At 41.9% G+C, this 19,252-nt stretch overlaps 1 protein-coding gene across 1 annotated transcript in view; it reads right to left on the bottom strand.

The window, feature by feature from the left end:
* Positions 1–384: 384 nt before the first annotated feature.
* LOC139470054 (calcitonin gene-related peptide type 1 receptor-like) overlaps positions 385–19,252 on the bottom strand; it is a 125,925-nt gene continuing 107,057 nt past the window's right edge. Inside the window, exons 9-11 of the mRNA XM_071252342.1 lie at positions 4,705–4,840; positions 4,457–4,498; positions 385–579 (exon numbers count right to left, since the gene is read on the bottom strand). Of these exons, the coding sequence (XP_071108443.1) occupies positions 385–579; positions 4,457–4,498; positions 4,705–4,840 (373 nt within the window). The remainder of the gene's footprint in view (positions 580–4,456; positions 4,499–4,704; positions 4,841–19,252) is intronic.

Below are 19,252 nucleotides of genomic sequence, written 5' to 3'. Positions count from 1 at the left end.
CGGTCTCCCGTTATTGGTTAAGAGTAGACACATGGTTAGTGCTGTTAGCTCCCAATCGGTCTCGCGCTCCCAGGTAAAAAGTATACACGAGGTTAGTGCTGCAAGCCCCCACTCGGCATTCCGTTTCTAAGTATAGAGTAGACACGTGGTTAGTTTGCAGCACCCCGTCGGCATTCCGTAGTCAGGAAAAGAGAAGACACTTGGTTAGTGCTGCAAGCTCACAGTCGGCATCCCGTTGACCTGCTATAGAGTCGACATGTAGTTAGTGCAGAAGCACCCACTCCGTCTCGCGTCCCTCGGTATACAGTAGACGCATGGTTAGCGCTGCAAGCTCCCACACGGCATCGCGCTCCTCGGTACAGAGTAGACACGTGGTTAATGCAGCTAATTCCCTCTCAGTCCCCCGTTACCGGGACAGAGTACACACGTGGTTAGTGCTGCTAGCTCCATCTCGGTCTCGCGTTTCCCGGTAAAGAGGAGACACGTGGTTACTGCTGCAAGCATCCACTCGGCATCCCGTTCCCAGGTATGGAGTAGACTCGTGGTTTGTGCTGCTAGCTTCCACTCTCTCTCGTGTTCCTAGTAAAGAATAGACACTTGATTAGTGCTGCGAGCATCTACTCGGCATCCCGTTCCCCGGTATAGAGTAGACACGTGGTAAGTGCTGCGAGCACCCACTCGGCATCCCGTTCCCACATATAGAGTAGACAAATGTTTAGTGCTGCTAGCACCAACTCGGCATCCCATTCCAAGGTATTGAGTAGACGTGTGCTTAGTGCTGCTAGCTCCCGTTCGGTCTCCTGTTACCGGTATTGAGTCGACACGTGGTTAGTGCTGCTAGCTCCCACTAGGTCTCCCATTACCGGTAAAGAGTAGACACATGATAAGCGCTGTGAGCACCCACTCGGCATTCTGTTCCTAGGTATATAGTATATACGTGGTTAGTGCTGGAAGCACCAACTCTCTCTGGCGTTCCCCGGTAAAGAGTAGACACGTGGTTAGTGATGCGAGCACCCACTCGGCATTCTGTTCCTAGGTATAGCGTAGAAACGTGGTTAGTGCTGGAAGCACCAACTCTCTCTGGCGTTCCCCGGTACAGAGGAGACACGTGGTTAGTGCTGCTAGCTCCCACTCGCTCTTGCGTTCCCCGGTAAAGAGTAGACACGTGGTAAGGTTCCGTTAGCTCCCATTCGGTCTCCTGTTACCAGCAAAGAGTATACACGTGGTAAGTGCTGCAAGTTCCCACACTGTCTCGTGTTCCCGGGTACAAAGTAGACACTTGGTTAGTGCTGCAAGCATCTACTCAGTCTCGCGTTCCCCAGTATAGAGCAGACACGTGGTTAGTGCTGCCAGCTCCCACACTGTCTCGTGTTCTCTGGTACAGAGTAGATATGTGGTTAGTGCTGTGAGCATCCACTCATCCACTCGGCATGCCGTTCCCAGGTATGGAGTAGACCAAGGGTTAGTGCTGCTTGCTCACAACCGGTCTGCCGTTACCGACAAAGACTAGACACGTGGTTTGTGTTGCAAGCTCCAACTCGGTCTAGCTTTCCCTGGTAAAGAGAAGACAAATGGTTAGTGCTGCTAGCTCCCACTCGGTCTGCCTTTACCGACAATGACTAGACACGTGGTTTGTGTTGCAAGCTCCCAGTCGGTCTCGCGTTCCCTGGTATAGAGAAGACAAATGGTTAGTGCTGCTAGCTCCCACTCGGTCTCCCGTTACCGGCAAAGGGTAGACACGTGGTAAGTGCTGTAAGGTTTGACACTGCCTCGTGTTCCCTTTTACCGAGTAGACACGTGGTCAGTGCTGCTAGCTCCCACTCGGCATCCCGTTTTCCGGTATAGAGTACATACGTGTTTAGTACTGCGAGCACCCACTTGGTATCCTGTCCCCAGGTATACAGTAGACACGGTTAGTGCTGCGAGCACCCATCTGGCACCCCGTTACCGGTAAAAGATCCACAAGTGGTTAGTGCTGCAAGCACCTACTCGCTCTCGCGTTCCCAGGTATAGAGTAGACACGTGGTTAATGCTGCTAGCTCCCACTCGGTCTCCAGTTACCGACAAAGAGTAGACACGTGGCAAGTGTTGCAAGCTCCCCCTTGGTCTCGCATTCGCGAGAATGGAGTAGACAGGTGGTTAGTGCTGCAAGCTCCCACTCGATCTTACGTTCCCAGGTACAGAGTAGACACGTGGTAAGTGCTGCAAGTTCCCCCTTGGTCTCGCATTCGCGAGAATGGAGTAGACACGTGGTTAGTGCTGCAAGCTCCCACTCGGTCTCACGTTCCCGGGTACAAAGTAGACACGTGATTAGTGCCGCTAGCTCACACTCGGTCTCCCGTTAGTGACAAAGAGTAGACATGTGGTAAGTACTGTCAAGCTCCCACTCGATCTCACGTTACCGGGTACAGGGTAGACACTCGGTTAGTGCTGCAAGCATCTATTCAGTCTCGTGTTCCCTGGTACAGAGTAGACACGTGGTTAGTGCTGCCGTTCCCAGGTCTAGTTTAGATGCGTGGTTTGTGTCCCACTTGGCATCCCATTTCCCTGTATAGAGTAGACACCTGCTTAGTGATGTTTCCTTCCACTCGGTCTCCCGTTACCGGTAAAGAGTAGACACATGGTAAGTGCTGCTAGCTCCCACTCAGCATTCCGTTTTCCAGTGTAGAGTACACACGTGCTTAGTTCTGCCAGCACCCCATCGGCATCATGTTCCCCGGTATGGAGTAGACACGAGGTTAGTGCTGCAAGCACCCATTCGCTCTGGCGTTCCCCGGTATAGAGTAGACACGTGGTTACTGCTGAAGCACCAACGTTAACTCGGCATCCCGTTGCCAGGTATTGAGTAGACACGTGTTAAGCGTCCATTCGGTCTCGCTTTTCCCGGTACAGAGTAAACACGTGTTAAGTGCCACAATCACCCATTGGTTTCCCATTCGCTGGTTTTAAATGTGGTATTCAGGGTAAACTGCATGGTATCTCAGTGGGTTAGCACTATGAAATCAGTATTTGTCAACGCACACACACACATACACACTGTCACTGTGAATTAATTTTGCTCATGTCACGTTCCCGTGACGCTCTGTTCACCGGCTGTATTTTCGACACCGCTCGGCAAACTCCGGCAGCCGTCAATGTGCAGTGTGTGATCATTTAGTGTTAGAGAATTAATGGCCCGACTATTTCATTCACTTGTGATCTAATGACACTCTGAAACTATATTCTTGTATTTAAAATGTTTTTGTTTTTATGATTTGCAAACATCAGGGGAATTTATGTGTACATTAAGCTATTTCTCATGTATTTATTGTCATTTTTGCCTCATCAATTGTACATAGCTTGTTTTGAATCTTTAATGATGCCGTCGAATAGCTTATGTTCATCGCTTTGTTTTGGTACTTACATCTTCAGTGTAGATATAGTAGTCAGTTTGCTATTCGAGTATGCCCCGTGTTTAGAAACACGCGCTGGGCACCCCGCCAGTTGTATTCCCCGGCGGTACAGGAGAGAATCCCCCCTCTGACTACCGCACGCAGTGTATATACAAACTCGTATCTTCACCCTCTAGACTTCGTTTAAATCGTTTACGATTGTCTCGATACTGGGGAAGTCACGTTCGAGTAGTCACGGTTTCGTCAGTAAGTGGTTTCGGGGTTAGTTACTAGGGTTTGTAATACTCAGTTATGGTAGTAATCTGTGGATGACCCACCTTCCCGTGATTGGCTAGGCACTTAGTAACTAGTGTTTCCAATACTCCGTTTTTCCAGTAATCCTTGGATAACAAACCTTCCCGTAGTATTTCTACAGTTCATCTTCTTGATGGTTGAGTTTATCTGCCTGCATCTATAAGTACCATAGTATTGTGATACCTTGGAATCATTGCATGTAAACAGTTGATGCAGGTATGGATTTCACACATTCTTGCCCTCAGAGCATGTCAGCAGTAGGGCTCGATATTTGCAATAACCAAACCTTCCAAATAGCAAAAAGTAGATTTCTGCCAGAAATATATCCATGTAAAGGAACTGTAGTCATAACTCAAACTTGCCCTGTCTGGTCTGCGTTCAAAGCATTCCTCAAGACTCATCTCGACCGATAAGCCTATCTCCAGAACCTTTCCAGGGTAAACTCCGAGCACGTCATAGTTCATGGTGATTAACGCATTTGAAATAGACTACTTTTATATCATATTTATGAGAATCCCATAAAAACGAAATTTGAAATACATCATATAGCCTTTTTATAATTAGCAATTCCAACACGAAACAATCCTAATATAATTACTGATTATATACTGTAATCATTAAACATGAAGACCTTTAAGTTTGTAATGAGAAATAGTTTTCAAGAGACGTGTAAATCTACATACAGCTAAATATACGTTTTACATGCCATGTATAAAGAAATGACAAATATATTCTTACATCCATAAACCTGTGTTCCATCTTTTACTCACCTCGCCGTTGAAGAAACAAAACAGAAGAGCCACAACGGCACCCTGGAATAGCGGTCAAAAGGTCACATCAGTAACAATAACAAATAGAGAAAGCTGAAAACAGTTCTTTCGATTATTGACGGTACTATTCTATTTTCAATGAACGCATTGATTGGTATATGTTAGGCAGGTTCAATACGATGTATGAGAACGCTGACGCCTATTCATAACTTTCTCGTTAATACAATTAAACGAAATCAAACTCGCACCTGTGAATTGATGATCACTTTGGCGAATATTTCATACTTCTGAGTCCAGTAACTGTCTGTGTTCGGCCTGTATACTACCAAGAATAGTTGCAGACCAAACAGCGGAATCAACACAAACGTGGCCTTGAGCGCTCGCCTGTAACATAGAAGAGATAGGAGACTTGCCTGTCAGTCTCGTTAATCATATTGTTGAAACTAATTGGGATCTGACACCAACAAACCTGGCCAGGGCAGTTTTGGATCTGTAGGACTGTTTCTATGTATAACGAATATCAGTACTATGCTGAGGAGCATCTGAGACCTAATTGGTCCCTCAAGGTGCGTGTCCATTTTGAATCTTGTTCACACACAAGTATTCATGCGCAAAGTTTCCTTTTAATTTATTTATTGGTAATGAATCAAACAATACTCCAACAAGTGTCGTATGTTGGCTTAAAGTCATTTCTGATGTTAAATTAATTCACCTAACTCTAGTTGATCAATATTAAGTTAACGTAAATCGTCTAACATGTGCGTCACCGTAAAATTAGCGTCCCTTAAACATCAAAATACAAATAAATATTATTACACATTTTGGTATACTGGATATTAACGTGCACGGTTCAAATCGTTCATACTCCAGTAAACTACTACAATGTGAAATTCATTTCTTTAAAGTCCAACAAGATACACGTACAATTACCAACTCATCGTGGAGTACTATGAACACAAACCAACATTCACAGCTATCTGCAAATAGCATACGACATACCATTCGGCCTCGATAGCTGTCTGATAAGGATTCTTGCGTATCAAATCACTATACAGCCAGATGTTCTATATAATGACACTGCTCTCGTTTACCAGCATGTGTGCCAAGAATCTTGGCTGCATGTATTGTTGCTTTATTAAATCAATCATTACAATTTCAAACATGTTTTGAAGGGAGCCGCGAGGTTTTTGTTTTTGAGGAGCGAACACTGTTATTAACCCATCTATTACAAAACGAAAACAATGAACGGTTATTTGATAACGGTTATATGTATCATTCTTTTCCGATTACCATGGTGAAAATGAAATATCTACCTGGAAATTAGCTCGCGAAATCGTCGGTTACAAATGTGTTCAAATTTGCGTGACGCCATTTTGCCAATAAATTAGTTAGAAATACGTTATCGTTTGAATATTATGTCGGAAAATGTATATTAATGAAATAAATGTTGATAATAAATATATAAATAAACATCCCTGAAACCTGTGGTTTATTTCAAACAGACTCGTGTCAATTTTTCACGCGTAACGTTAACTATGAAATTAATTGTCACATAGGAAAACGAAACAACAATTCAAAATAAAAGTAATTTGCCTTACGGTGTTTGCTTCAGTGTTGTAAATCATGAATTATATCGGTGAGTATTTACATTGCAACATGAAACAAGAAACTTACAACTGGCATATTTATATGCAATCAGTTGGATTGATAAGTTAGTTTTAACCACGATGTCGATGATCAGTTAGTGAATGTTTAATCCAAACATTGCTATATTTGTTAGAAACATCTTGTTAATTGATTTCCATGGCGATGTCATGACCTGTACATTTATAATGACAATTCAATGCAAAACATGCAAGAATGAATAATACCCGAGACACAATCAATATAATACACACATAACAAAGTTTGGCGTAAGGTGATTCTCACTGCAAATTAGTTGAAGGGAGACAAGAAATGCTATTGGTACATGTACATGACTGAGTATCAGTTCTCATGCCAAGCTAGGGATCGATTCTCCTTGCACAACTGACAACCTTCCCAAGCATTAGTTATTAACACAGGAGAATCGACTGCATGTACCTGACTTATGTGTACCTGACTGAGCATCGGTCAGGCCCAGGCTGCTGGGATCAATTGTCGAGTGTGATGCATAGAATACGAACCGGTTTCGACAATTATGTACACATCTATCCTTCTACAAACAGTTAGAACGCATTGGATGCTAAATGCCATGGAGGTCAAGCATCACCTGTGTGTGACAACAGGCATCCAATGCATCCCATCCTAGTTATGACAGCAAGGGTAAACATACCCCAAATTATGACTGCTAATACAAATAAGTGAATATAACAGGGAGAATCCAGAAACATGAACTATATGTAAAACAAGGACATAAATGGACGGTTGAAAACAACCAAGTTCATGGACCGCTGTTGGGGATGGAGGTGGGATTGTTTGTCATTGTTTACAAAACTTGCACAAGACATTGAAGCGCTGCTGCGCATGCTCGTTCCTAGGCATGCTGGGAAGTTGCCTTATCTAAATTACTATAAATAGCATCATGCATGATACACGTATGTATTACTGACGTTTTGATTTACTATATATCCTTGTAAAAATATTAATACATAACCGGGTGGTTAGTGTTACACTTTTCTGCTATGAAGATTGCATTCTGGCTAATAAAGTTGACTATATGTTAACATAATAATGAAACAATAAAATATGATAAATGACGTGCTAATACCAAACGATGCTGGAATTAATCCAACATAATTTATAAAATAAATACAATTGTATGCTACATTGTTTAACTCTGAAAATATGAGAAAATAACGACATAGCAGTTTAACGTATCATTATAAACTCAATCAATATATACACATGCACAGAATTTAAGCGCCACCCACCATATTTGTGAGCTGTTACTTTTGGCACTTAATGATTGTTATAAGCCGTATATGTAAACCTCATGTGATGCAAAAGTTGTCCCAAAGCAAGTTTATGTTTCGTTCCAAAAGAATATGAGCAGAATGGAATTTTACCGAGGACCAGAAATTGAAGGATTAGAAAACATTGAACAACTTCTTTTGTCATGTAACTGTCATGATATCAACAGACCATATCAGGTGTCACAAAGACACCCTAGGGAGTGCAGAGTCTATTGCAAGGTCTTGTCTAAAGAGGATGGTTGTCAAAATGAGGGACTACCACTGGACGAAGAACGGTATCTTGGTATTGTTGGCCATTCAGGTTTCCACGAATTGTCAAAAGTTTGCAGCCGAAGGAAATACAACCCCATATCATGACAGACCCCCCGCCACATGCTAAGGTCTTCTGGATGTTCCTTGGTTCAAAACGAGTGTTACGTTGCCTCTTAACACGTATTCGACCATCAACAGTTGGTAGCAGCACTCGACACTCGTCAGACCAATGGATCCTTTTCCAGTTGGCCAAGTTCCATCGACTACAGGCACGACACCATATCAGACGATTCCGCATGTGCCTCTCAGTCAGTTGAGGACGTTTCACTGGTCTTCTGGCGTTATAACCAGCCGCTCTGAGGCGACGCCTTACGGTCATCGTCGAGAGTCTCTGACGGGTAATCCACTGCAGTCTTAAATCTGTTGAAGTTGCAAATGGATTTCGTCTGACTATCCTGAAAAGACGTCTATCCTCTCTGTTAGAGGTCTTTCTTGGCCTACCAGACCTATGATGTCATTGACATCATTGGTTTGACCATCTTTGACAATCAAACGAGTGACAAGACTGTGATGAGGACCCATTTGTCTTGCAATGGCCTTGCATGAAATGCCAGCATTTTTCATGCATATCACTTGCCATCTTTCAGCGTTCGTTAACTTTCTCCTCACCATGGCTGATTTTCAACCTCTATTGGAAGGGGAATCTCACACAGGAGCAAAATGCAACCACGTGTCTGAAACTTGAATTTCACTATTTATAGGGAAGGGGAACAGCGGCAACACGTAAAGCACGCTTTCCTTGTGGTATCTGGACAAATTTGGGTTCATGAAACTTTGGAAGCCTAATTCAGTCATACATCATCATATTTCGTATTTCTGATTCCCACGCGTGAAATCAAGAGACTATGAATATGGTGGCGCTTAACTTTTGTGCATGTGTATACATTGAGCATCAACTATGTTGCATAACGTAAAGTGACATGTCACTTTCAATGGTAATGCACATCATCGTTTCGACTATGTATAACTTGTAGAAATATCGTGCGCTGCATAACCGCCAGAAAAACGGACATTTCAGATGAGCACAACGATTGTTCGTGTCCGCGCTTGCGCGTACTATACTGAACCGTAAAAGAAACGTCACTATGGATAGATATATGAGAAACCTTATTTGTCCAAACACTGTGAACAAAATTTGAGACATATTAAAATGTCGAAACTTGGCAAAACTGATCATCAAGATGAAATTAAAGTATCAAATGTTCTTAAAGTGAGACACAACACTAGTCTCTAAGTAAATGGCATCACAAGTCAGTATCTCGTGTGTCCGCCATGTGCATTGATGACTGCCGTGCAGCGTCGATACATGGAATGGATGAGGCGGTTGATGAAGGCCATAGGCACTTGAGCCCACACTCTGAGGAACGCCTGACACATTTCAGCTGCAGTTGTCGGCCTTGGTCGGACGTCATTCAGTCGTCTTTGAATCTCGTCCCACAGGTGCTCAATGGGATTTAAATCGGGTCTGAGGGCAGGCCACTGCATGGTTCTGATGCCATTCTGCTGGAGGAAGTCTCTTGTTGCTCTCGCACTGTGTGGGCACGCTGAAACTCGTGGTTGCGGCGACGTGCCAAATAGGGCATGGCGTGTGGCCTCAAGACTTGATCAATGTAACGAACTGCTGTGACACCATTGCCTCTCCTTGGACCGACCATTGCCTCTCTCTGGACCGATGTTCTGGGAGACCACAGGGCCGACCCTCTGTGCAAGACCAATTCCACCTCACACCATGATGCTCGGACCACCCCACGATGCAGTTCAGCTGCAGTTGTCGGCCTTGGTCGGACGTCATTCAGTCGTCTTTGAATCTCGTCCCACAGGTGCTCAATGGGATTTAAATTGGGTCTGAGGGCAGGCCACTGCATGGTTCTGATGCCATTCTGATGGAGGAAGTCTCTTGTTGCTCTCGTAGTGTGGGCACGGGCGTTATCATGCTGAAACTCGTGGTTGCGGCGACGTGCCAAATGAGGTATGGCGTGTGGTCTCAAGACTTGATCAATGTACCGAGATGCTGTGACACCATTGCCTCTCCCTGGACCGATGTTCAGGAAGACCACAGGGCCGACCCTTTGTGCAAGACCAATTCCAATGCTAGGACCACCCCACGAGTCTCTCTCAACAACACAAGCATCCGAATAACGTTCCACACGGCGACGTCAGACTCTCTCTCTGCCATCTGCTGGTGAGATACGGTAACGGTTTTTGTCTGAGAAGAGGACTCTTCTCCACTGCTGGTGGCGCCAATGCTAGTGCTGTGTTGCCCACTGAAGACGGTCCCTGCGATGACGTGGTGTCAGAATGGGTCCTCGGTGTGGCCTGTGACAGTGGAGGTGTCCGCACTTACTAGTATGTGTTGCTGGTGTGTCCTCATGGTCTGTCGAGCAGGTTCCGCAGCATACACAAAGCGATCTTGAAGATGCACAATCTGACGATCCTGATGTCGGGTGGAGACCCTAATACGTGATCGGTCATCTGTAGTGTTGGTGGTCTGGTACCATTGCTGGAGCCTGTATATGGTCCTTAAGTGGACTTGAAATGCATTGGCTACTTGCCGGGCTGTTTGTCCAGCTTGCAATCGTCAAAAGGCTTGTGTCGCTGATGTCTTCAATCTTGGCATGTGGTAGCAATTCAATAACGAATGAATGTAATCCGATCTGGGTGGATTTTAGGGCAAGAAATGGGGGAACGCATCTGCATTTCAATTTGCACGGAACACACGTGCATCGGGTTACCATGGCCGCTGCCGTGATGCGTTTGGGCGATCGGTTTTATTGTCATCTGCTTTGTTTTTTTATCATCAAATTTCATTTTTCCGGACAGAGTAATGTTAGATTTTAGAAACATTGACAAAAATTACCTAGATATTTAAATGACAACTTTTCATGCAATGTTCCTTGGGTGACGTTTCTTTTGTGGTTCAGTATATTTACCGCCCAAAGTAATATTGATTACGTTGTCAGTTGATCTGGATATGTTATGATAAGTAAATAATAATTTCAATAAAATAATTCTATTGAAAAAAGTATCCCTATTTATAAGTTGTGGGTTTCTCGGCAGGATAAAGTCAACGGATAAAAACGATATCCGTTGGGGTCATATACGGACAGAGATGCAAATAACAAAGGTCAGGTTGGGTTTCTTTTTACTGTTTATATACAAACATGGCGTCGCCCTTGTCATTCGGCGATCGAGTCAGAATTAACCATCGGGGATCTGGAGAAACTACTGGGATAATACTGCCGATGTGACGTTAAATCTTAACTCACTCACTACTGGGATAAATGCTATCAGAATCAAAAGAATCGACGAAAATACTGAAAATCAGTGTCTGTGACGTAGCTGAGTAATTTTACAAGTTTTGACAACTTTGGAGATATAAATTGCGAAACAATATTGCGAGGGCACCAGCCAAGCGGGGTCTCTTTCAACATATGTGCTTGTAGACCTCTGTGGCTTGGAATCTTTTCCACAAATTAAAACAGCCGGATTTGGTCGAAATATGTTCGAATTGTTACCTTGTTTCGTTTTGTCGCTGTGTGTACATCTGACTGCACTTCGTAACGTTATGCCAGGACTGGCCGACTGTCAAAAACGTCTGACTGTGGTCGTGACGTTTCATCGACCAGGGTAATAGTAGCTTCCCTTTGATAAAGGACACTTAATGTATCGGACAGACCAAAGGCAAGTAAAGCAATTTGTGAAGGCAATTGTTGTTTTGCATATATACACATGCACAAAAGTTAAGCGCCACCATATTCATAGTCTCTTGATTTCACGCGTGGGAATCAGAAATACGAAATATGATGATGTATGACTGAATTAGGCTTCCAAAGTTTCATGAACCCAAATTTGTCCAGATACCACAAGGAAAGCGTGCTTTACGTGTTGCCGCTGTTCCCCTTCCCTATAAATAGTGAAATTCAAGTTTCAGACACGTGGTTGCATTTTGCTCCTGTGTGAGATTCCCCTTCCAATAGAGGTTGAAAATCAGCCATGGTGAGGAGAAAGTTAACGAACGCTGAAAGATGGCAAGTGATATGCATGAAAAATGCTGGCATTTCATGCAAGGCCATTGCAAGACAAATGGGTCCTCATCACAGTCTTGTCACTCGTTTGATTGTCAAAGATGGTCAAACCAATGATGTCAATGACATCATAGGTCTGGTAGGCCAAGAAAGACCTCTAACAGAGAGGATAGACGTCTTTTCAGGATAGTCAGACGAAATCCATTTGCAACTTCAACAGATTTAAGACTGCAGTGGATTACCCATCCAGAAGACCTTAGCATGTGGCGGGGGGTCTGTCATGATATGGGGTTGTATTTCCTTCGGCTGCAAACTATTGACAATTCGTGGAAACCTGAATGGCCAACAATATCAAGATACCGTTCTTCGTCCAGTGGTAGTCCCTCATTTTGACAACCATCCTCTTCAGACAAGACCTGTTTACATTGACGAAAATGCTAGACCACACAGATCTCGGGCAGTTTTGGCTTATTTGCGTCAAGAAGCTATTGCCACTCTTCCTTGGCCGGTCCTGTAGTCCGGATCTTAATCCGATTGAGCATCTCTGAGACATTCTTGGCCGGAAAATGAGACATCGTGATCCCCCAGTTCAAAATCTTGCTGGACTTGAAGCCTCACTTCATGAAGAATGGATCCGTTTGCCTCAGAGAAGCATTCAACGACTTGTAATGAGTATGAGGCGTAGGGTTGAAGCTGTGGTCAGTGTCCGTGGATCATACACACGTTACTGACGTTTCTGTCTTGCAATAGACTCTGCACACCCGAGGGTGTCTATGTGATACCTGATATGGTCTGTTGATAACATGACAGTTACATGACAAAAGAAGTTGTTCAATGTTTTCTAATCCTTCAATTTCTGGTCTTCGGTAAAATTCCATTCTGCTCATATTCTTTTGGAACACAAGATAAAATTTCTTTGGGACAACTTTTGCATCACATGAGGTTTACATATACGGCTTATAACAATCGTACATCTCGTTATAATAGTCATCATTAAGTGCCAAAAGTAACAGCTCACAAATATGATTGGTGGTGCTTAACTTTTGTGCATGTGTATACAGGTATATATAGTTACCCCACTCTACAGGAAACAAGTTTCTGTCCGACTGACACATCACTTACCCTCTGACGTAATATATATTCCAGGAAAACTTACAACGTTTAGGTTATGTTTATGAGAGATGGAAAGGGATTTTCGAGCAGAGAAATGAAGAATGACTTTATATGATAAAGAGGTAATATCCTGTTTTAGGTACAAACACTATGTATTTAACACGCCAAGGCTCGCTAAATACATTGTTTATAGCTAATACAGGATATTTACTATCCGCAAACACACTCGAGTGATTACCTCTATTTATGTATTAATGAATACTAGTAATCGGAACATATGTTCAAAAAGGAAATGTTGCAGGAATAGACTTTTTCAAATTATTAAATATATTTCAGAAATATATGACGAGTAAGGGTTGTTTATTGTACAATAAAACACTGCAGGGAGGATAAATGAAGTGATGTTTCCTAGTTTCCTAGTTTGTAATTAAAAGAAATTTAGTGTTTTCAACAATCTAGCAAATTCTGAAGGGTGATAAATAATTAATTTACGAAATCTATGTATAATCAATTTTGAGATGTTCTTTTAAATAGATAGGTTCTACGTCGCTCACTTGCAAAAACCCTCAACAGGCATCATACTGAAATATTAAAACTTGTCAGCAGTCAAAATTGCTTCAGTTATAAGGTTTATTTAATAAACAACCACTTTAAATTTGAAGGACGATTTTAAAAATAAATCAATAACAGTTTTTATAATTTCGATTATTTTCAAAATTATATTAATTTTGTAAAAAATACTTTAAAATAAAATAAGTAATAATCATCAAATTGGAAAAGAAGAATCAGATACTAGTTAGTATATAAGAACAGTATGTAAGAAAAAGATACAATTAGTCTTCATATTTGTCCTGACTTTTCCTTCTCAACCATCGATGGTACTCTTTCTCTTTCCCTAGAGAACACTGTAAAAAGATTATTACAAAATTATTTTTATAAACATGTTCATAAATTGAATATTTTTTTTTATCTTCATGAGAAATTTAAATTTATCAACTTAAGATTATTCATATATGATAGACTTAATAGCAATTAGGAGTCAATTTTACACAATTATTAAAGGATATAAGTAAGTAAGTTTATTTCTGTTTTGTAGGCCATCGGCCCATGTACACAACTGATACAGCAATATCATATATATATATGGCAATTATACAGTAGATGACACAATATGATTACTATCAAATGCATATTTATATTTTAGAGCTTCTTTAACGAACAGGAATATTTGGTTATTTATGCTGTAATTGCTGAACAACAAACAACACTAACAAGAGTATTTGTACACACTGTCCATGACAACCTAGCATAAAACATAATACCTCAATAATTATATTAAGTTGATGTCTTTAGTAGCTTTACATCAAAATACCACTTCTCATAATCATCTCAGCCTTAATACCATCTGGCCCTACAGATTTACCCTGCTTCAGATCTTCTATGGATGATTCGATCTATTCCTGTGTAATATCACCATTAAGAATAATACTTACATCATCATCAGTACAGAAATCACAAAATTGTTTATTGTGGTTATTTATAACCTCATCTACCTGCTCAATAATATCCAAGTCCACAAGTATATCAGTATGGTTTAAAATATTCTTAAAATAATCAAACCATTAATCTTGGCAAATCTTGTTGGAAACAGGATTACAACTTGTCTTGTGCACTCATCTTTTTCCAGAATGTTTTACATCTCCACTAATGACTACAAGTTCCCGAAATATCATGTCTAAGTAATAACACGGCGCAGACCATGTAATAGTAAAGTGTGAAGACACACAGACACGCCCCCTCGGTAGTTCTACTCTCTGTACTCTGTACTCGGGGAACATGGTCTCTATGCTTTCCTTGCTTCAGTTGTTCCATATACTACAAGACCAAAGCTACTGTGATCAGTGCGAAAATACTTGAAGCTGTCGTTATTTAGCTTATTTTGTAAACCGTGCACGTTCCAACACATGATATAGACACGTCCTTGGTGTTGGTGTTGAAATTGACATCAGGTTGTGAGTCCCTTGTCAAGATCATAAGTGTACACACGTCAGTCAATATACAACTTGTCAAATCTTTGATAAGCTCGTTGGTCATTTCTCCTAGCCTCCATCATCATCAGTTTCAAATGTCTCCTCTTCTCGCTCACTCTCCTCGAGAAGTCTTCGCTAATCCACATCGATGTACCCTTTAATTTCATAGCTGATGTAACTATTTTTCATCTCTGGTGATCATAGGGGATTCAATCTAACATCGTCTTAACTCCCATGATCCTGTGTGCTCGATTGATCACTCTTTTAGAGTTATCAAGTTGCAGCCGGTCTCACCAACGATTAACAATCATCCCAGGTTTCATTTGGTCCAGATTCGGGTACACCGTGAAATATCACGTTCGATCGTCTGCTTTGATGCTCAAGGTAGTCAAGTTTATCTTCGAGTTTATAAACATATTCCCTCAATTTCCTATTTTCCAACTCCAAATGTTCACATCTCTCTTCCACAATACATAACTGATCTGTGAGGCTCTGAATAGTTGCATTAACATTTTCCAACTTACTCTGAAGGGCCTTGTTGGATTCCATAATTTCGTCGATTTTAGCAGTCAGTCCCTGAATGGCCTCGAAGACTGGGTCAATTTTGCTTTGTTTTGGATGAGTAAAAAACATTTGTTTGCTGCCGACCCTTGCTCCGAAGCATACGTTGATCCTCGCATGCCTTGTCATAAGAATCAAGTTCAACACCGTGATACGGGTAGCCATATTCGTCATGGCATGTTTACGAGGTATTCGGGACGCGACTGCCCTGAAACACCCGAAACTGTTCCATACACATTCCCATTGTGCTATATGGTACTTACAGTCTCATAACTGTCCAGATTATTCAGCTATTTTAAACAACACACAGAGCTATTGCAACACCCGACTTGCTCGGTTTGCCATATTGCCATCCATATCTAAAGGTTATATTGAACTCTGTCGTATTATTCTATTTATCTTGGACTACCGCTAATATACTGAACCAAATTAAAAACTTAACAATCCTAAAATTTTAACATTTTGACCAGTTATCATTGTGGGCCCTTATTGTGTATTTAAACAGTAATGGCCACGTTTTGTCTTCAGATAACACCTGTTTTTGGTGCAGGTGAATCGATCAAAATCATGTGCACAGCACTATAGTGGCAAAAGTGCTTTTTCAGGTGCAACTGGTCACGTGGCCATAATACCGCACGTGTTTTCAGCCATACTTGTTAGCAGTCATTTATAAAAAAAGAAAAACACAAGAAAACAAAAGTCTTTACGGCCATTTGTTATGCCACACCTTTCAAATGTGCAACGTGAACGTGCCATCAGGAACGTCCGTAGCTGAAGTCGCAAGGACGATGGGTTGTAGTCGACGGACTGTTTATGATTTACAGACGCGTCTACAGCAAACGGGTACCACCGCTGATCGCCCTCGGCCAGGTCGACCACGTGTGACGTCACATGCAGAGGATCGTCAGATTGTCTTAAGTCACCTCCGAAACCGATTTGTGACGGCTACATCAACCAGAAATGAACTGTTTAGGGGTAGACTGAGTGCGCAAACTGTTCGAAACTCACCTCAAGCGCGACGGCCATACTGCAGGCCGATTCCGACTCAATTACACAGATGTCAACGTCAATTGTGGGCACAGCGACACTTACGATGGACTCTTCGATTTGCTGATGGTAGGGCGAGGGTGTGGAGGCGCCGTCATGAACGTTACGCCAAGTGTTGCGTACAGGAAGTTGACAGATTTCGAGGCGGAAGTGTCATGGTGTGGGGAGCTTTCTGTGGCAATGCACGTTCCAGGCTTCTTGTCATCCGTGGCAACCTCAACGCTGAGCTCTGCTTACCGCAACCAGGTACTGGCACCAGAACTTCTGCCTTTTATGGCAGCACATTGACCCGGTTTGATATTCCTACACGATAATGCCAGACCCCACACAGCGATTTTGACAAGGAATTTCCTTCAGAATGCGGGAGTCAACGTCATGGACCCGACCTCAATCCCATCGAACACGTCTGGGATGCTCTTGGCAGAAGTCTGCGCACTCTCAAGAACCAACTAGAATTTGCAAGATCTTGGCACCATTTTGCAGCAACAATGGCGTCGTCTTCCCAATCATGCGTTCACAAGCATCACCAGGTCCATGAGGCGGCGTTGTGTGGCAGTTGTCAACGCACATGGTGGCCATACACGCTACTGAACTTGTGTGCCATCAGATTCTCGTGCTTGGGACTTATGATTTAAACTGTTGATTTTATTACCGGATGCTTGGAACAAATTATGGTTACCACCGTTAATTAAAATCCTGCTTTGGACATTTATGATAAAAAATTACCTTCTCTGATACATTTGTCCGTTGTATATCATATATGGGATTACTTTTAAAAATGTGAAGTTTTTAATTTGACTCGGTGTAGATAGGATATTGAAGAACCTCTTGGCTGAAAAGGGCAGTTTACCCTATCACCTCACAATTATCTAATCGCTATGTGGTCGGTTTACCCTTTCTCCAAACAGCAACAACCCCTGTGCAGAATACACTTCTGTCAATAAGAGCAAGGAAGAGAGAGTGGACCACTGAAGAATATCGAATACGAATAACCAGATATTAAAAGGTGTTCACATTTTACACATTATTTTGAATTATGACATTGTTTTATTTGAACAGTAAACGCATAAGATTTCATATATTACAGATTAAGTGTTATGCAAAGCACATTTATGGGAAAATCTTCAACATCTTCCCATTTATCTCCCATCAGAATGTCATGATTGGACATTTGTGTAGCAATAATTTCATCAGTTTATCATAATGGCTTCCTTCTAATGAGGCTTGTCTTAACTGAAATTTATATTGGTCAAGGGGAGATAATATGACTTGTTCATGTTCCTAATTATCTCCATTTGGCCCATTAAAATCTTTTGCTAAAAAAGAAGTTTGTCTTTGTTTGACATTTTAAAAATAAGTTCAATTCAAGAGACAAATCAGTCTACATTTATAGAAAATATAACAATATTTTCAATTTAATGAAGGATGTTTTCCAGACCAATCACAACAGAGTATCAATGGTCATGTGACAACCTTTATTTTGGTGGAAATATTACATGTGAACTTTAGACATGACAATGCCAAATGTTACTTACGCTCATGTCTTGTTCATCGGAGTCGGACTCAAGATGGTCTACGGATGTGTCCGACTCCCAAATCATAATCGTCACCGAGTCCGTTTGCAGACATCTTGCATCCTGTCAAGGCAGCTTCGATGATGTCGCCTCTCGCTATATTCATGATCTCAGAAAACCTTTTTTTATTGCATTGGTATTTATCGCCCTGTTTTTCAAAACAGAAGTAAACATAAGAAAACGTACCACTTTCTGGATAACAATTTTGTCTGGTCTACTGACCGACGTTTTGATGTAGATTCTTACACCGTTATCAAGCTGGAGTGACAACAACTAACTGATGAGAGGCATTAATGCCTGGCATGTAAATTTAAGCAGCAGATTAACTTTGACAACAACAGCCAATAGATAACAAGCCAAATGTACAGTAAGAATAAAATAATAGCACACAGGTAACGGATCACATGGGTAATGAAGCCAGATGGGGAGTGAGGATAAGGATTAAAAGGTTTAAACAGTTGTGACAAGCTGATTGAATCAAAATTAAAATATTCTATAGCTTGATTAAATCTTCATAGGCAGACGAGATGTAATACCCTTCACGTATGTTGTGACAGCAGATTTCTATACTTCTGGGAAAATTCTTTTAGTGAAGTCCGGATGTTTGGTTCAGAGGATTATGGACTTTGATGGCTAGATAGTATTTGTTCGTGGTCTGAGAGGGCTGATTTGCTGTCTGCTTTGGTTGTTGAAGTCTTATGTTCTTTGACGCAGGTATCTACTGGACGGGAGGTTTCACAAGGTGGATCTGCTCTCCCCAGTGTCGTCTCCCAAAGTGAACTATGGAGAGGTTGGTATCGAGTGGTTGATCTAGGTTGGAGATGCATTGACGAAGGATTTCCAGGGATTCATCAGTAGGGACGGTGGTGAAGAGAAGAGATCAACAACATCATAGCTGATGATCTGGATCTTTTGACAAAGGAGGAGTCTTCATTGTATGATTTGGCTGTCTTCCCGAAAGGGGAGAGTATTCTGGTGAGGTCCTGAGCAGTGCTGTAGTAGACAGTGTTTCTAGAACATACAGGTAATCTGGCGTTGATGTTGTTTTTGTTTCTCTTGATGTGGCAAGGGTATATGGGGGTTGTGGTTGTGAGACGGAAAGTTTGTAGTACTACTGGATTGTGAGCTCAAAAGTGTTTTAAGGCGTTTCAGAGTGGATTTGTGTTGGCGTTCTAGTCTG

This window comes from Haliotis cracherodii, unplaced genomic scaffold, assembly GCF_022045235.1.
Source record: "Haliotis cracherodii isolate W230 unplaced genomic scaffold, xgHalCrac1.p SCAF_20, whole genome shotgun sequence".
Lineage (NCBI taxonomy): Eukaryota > Metazoa > Mollusca > Gastropoda > Lepetellida > Haliotidae > Haliotis > Haliotis cracherodii.
Note: the sequence above shows the minus strand (reverse complement) of the source record. Positions and strands in the feature narration are given on the sequence as shown.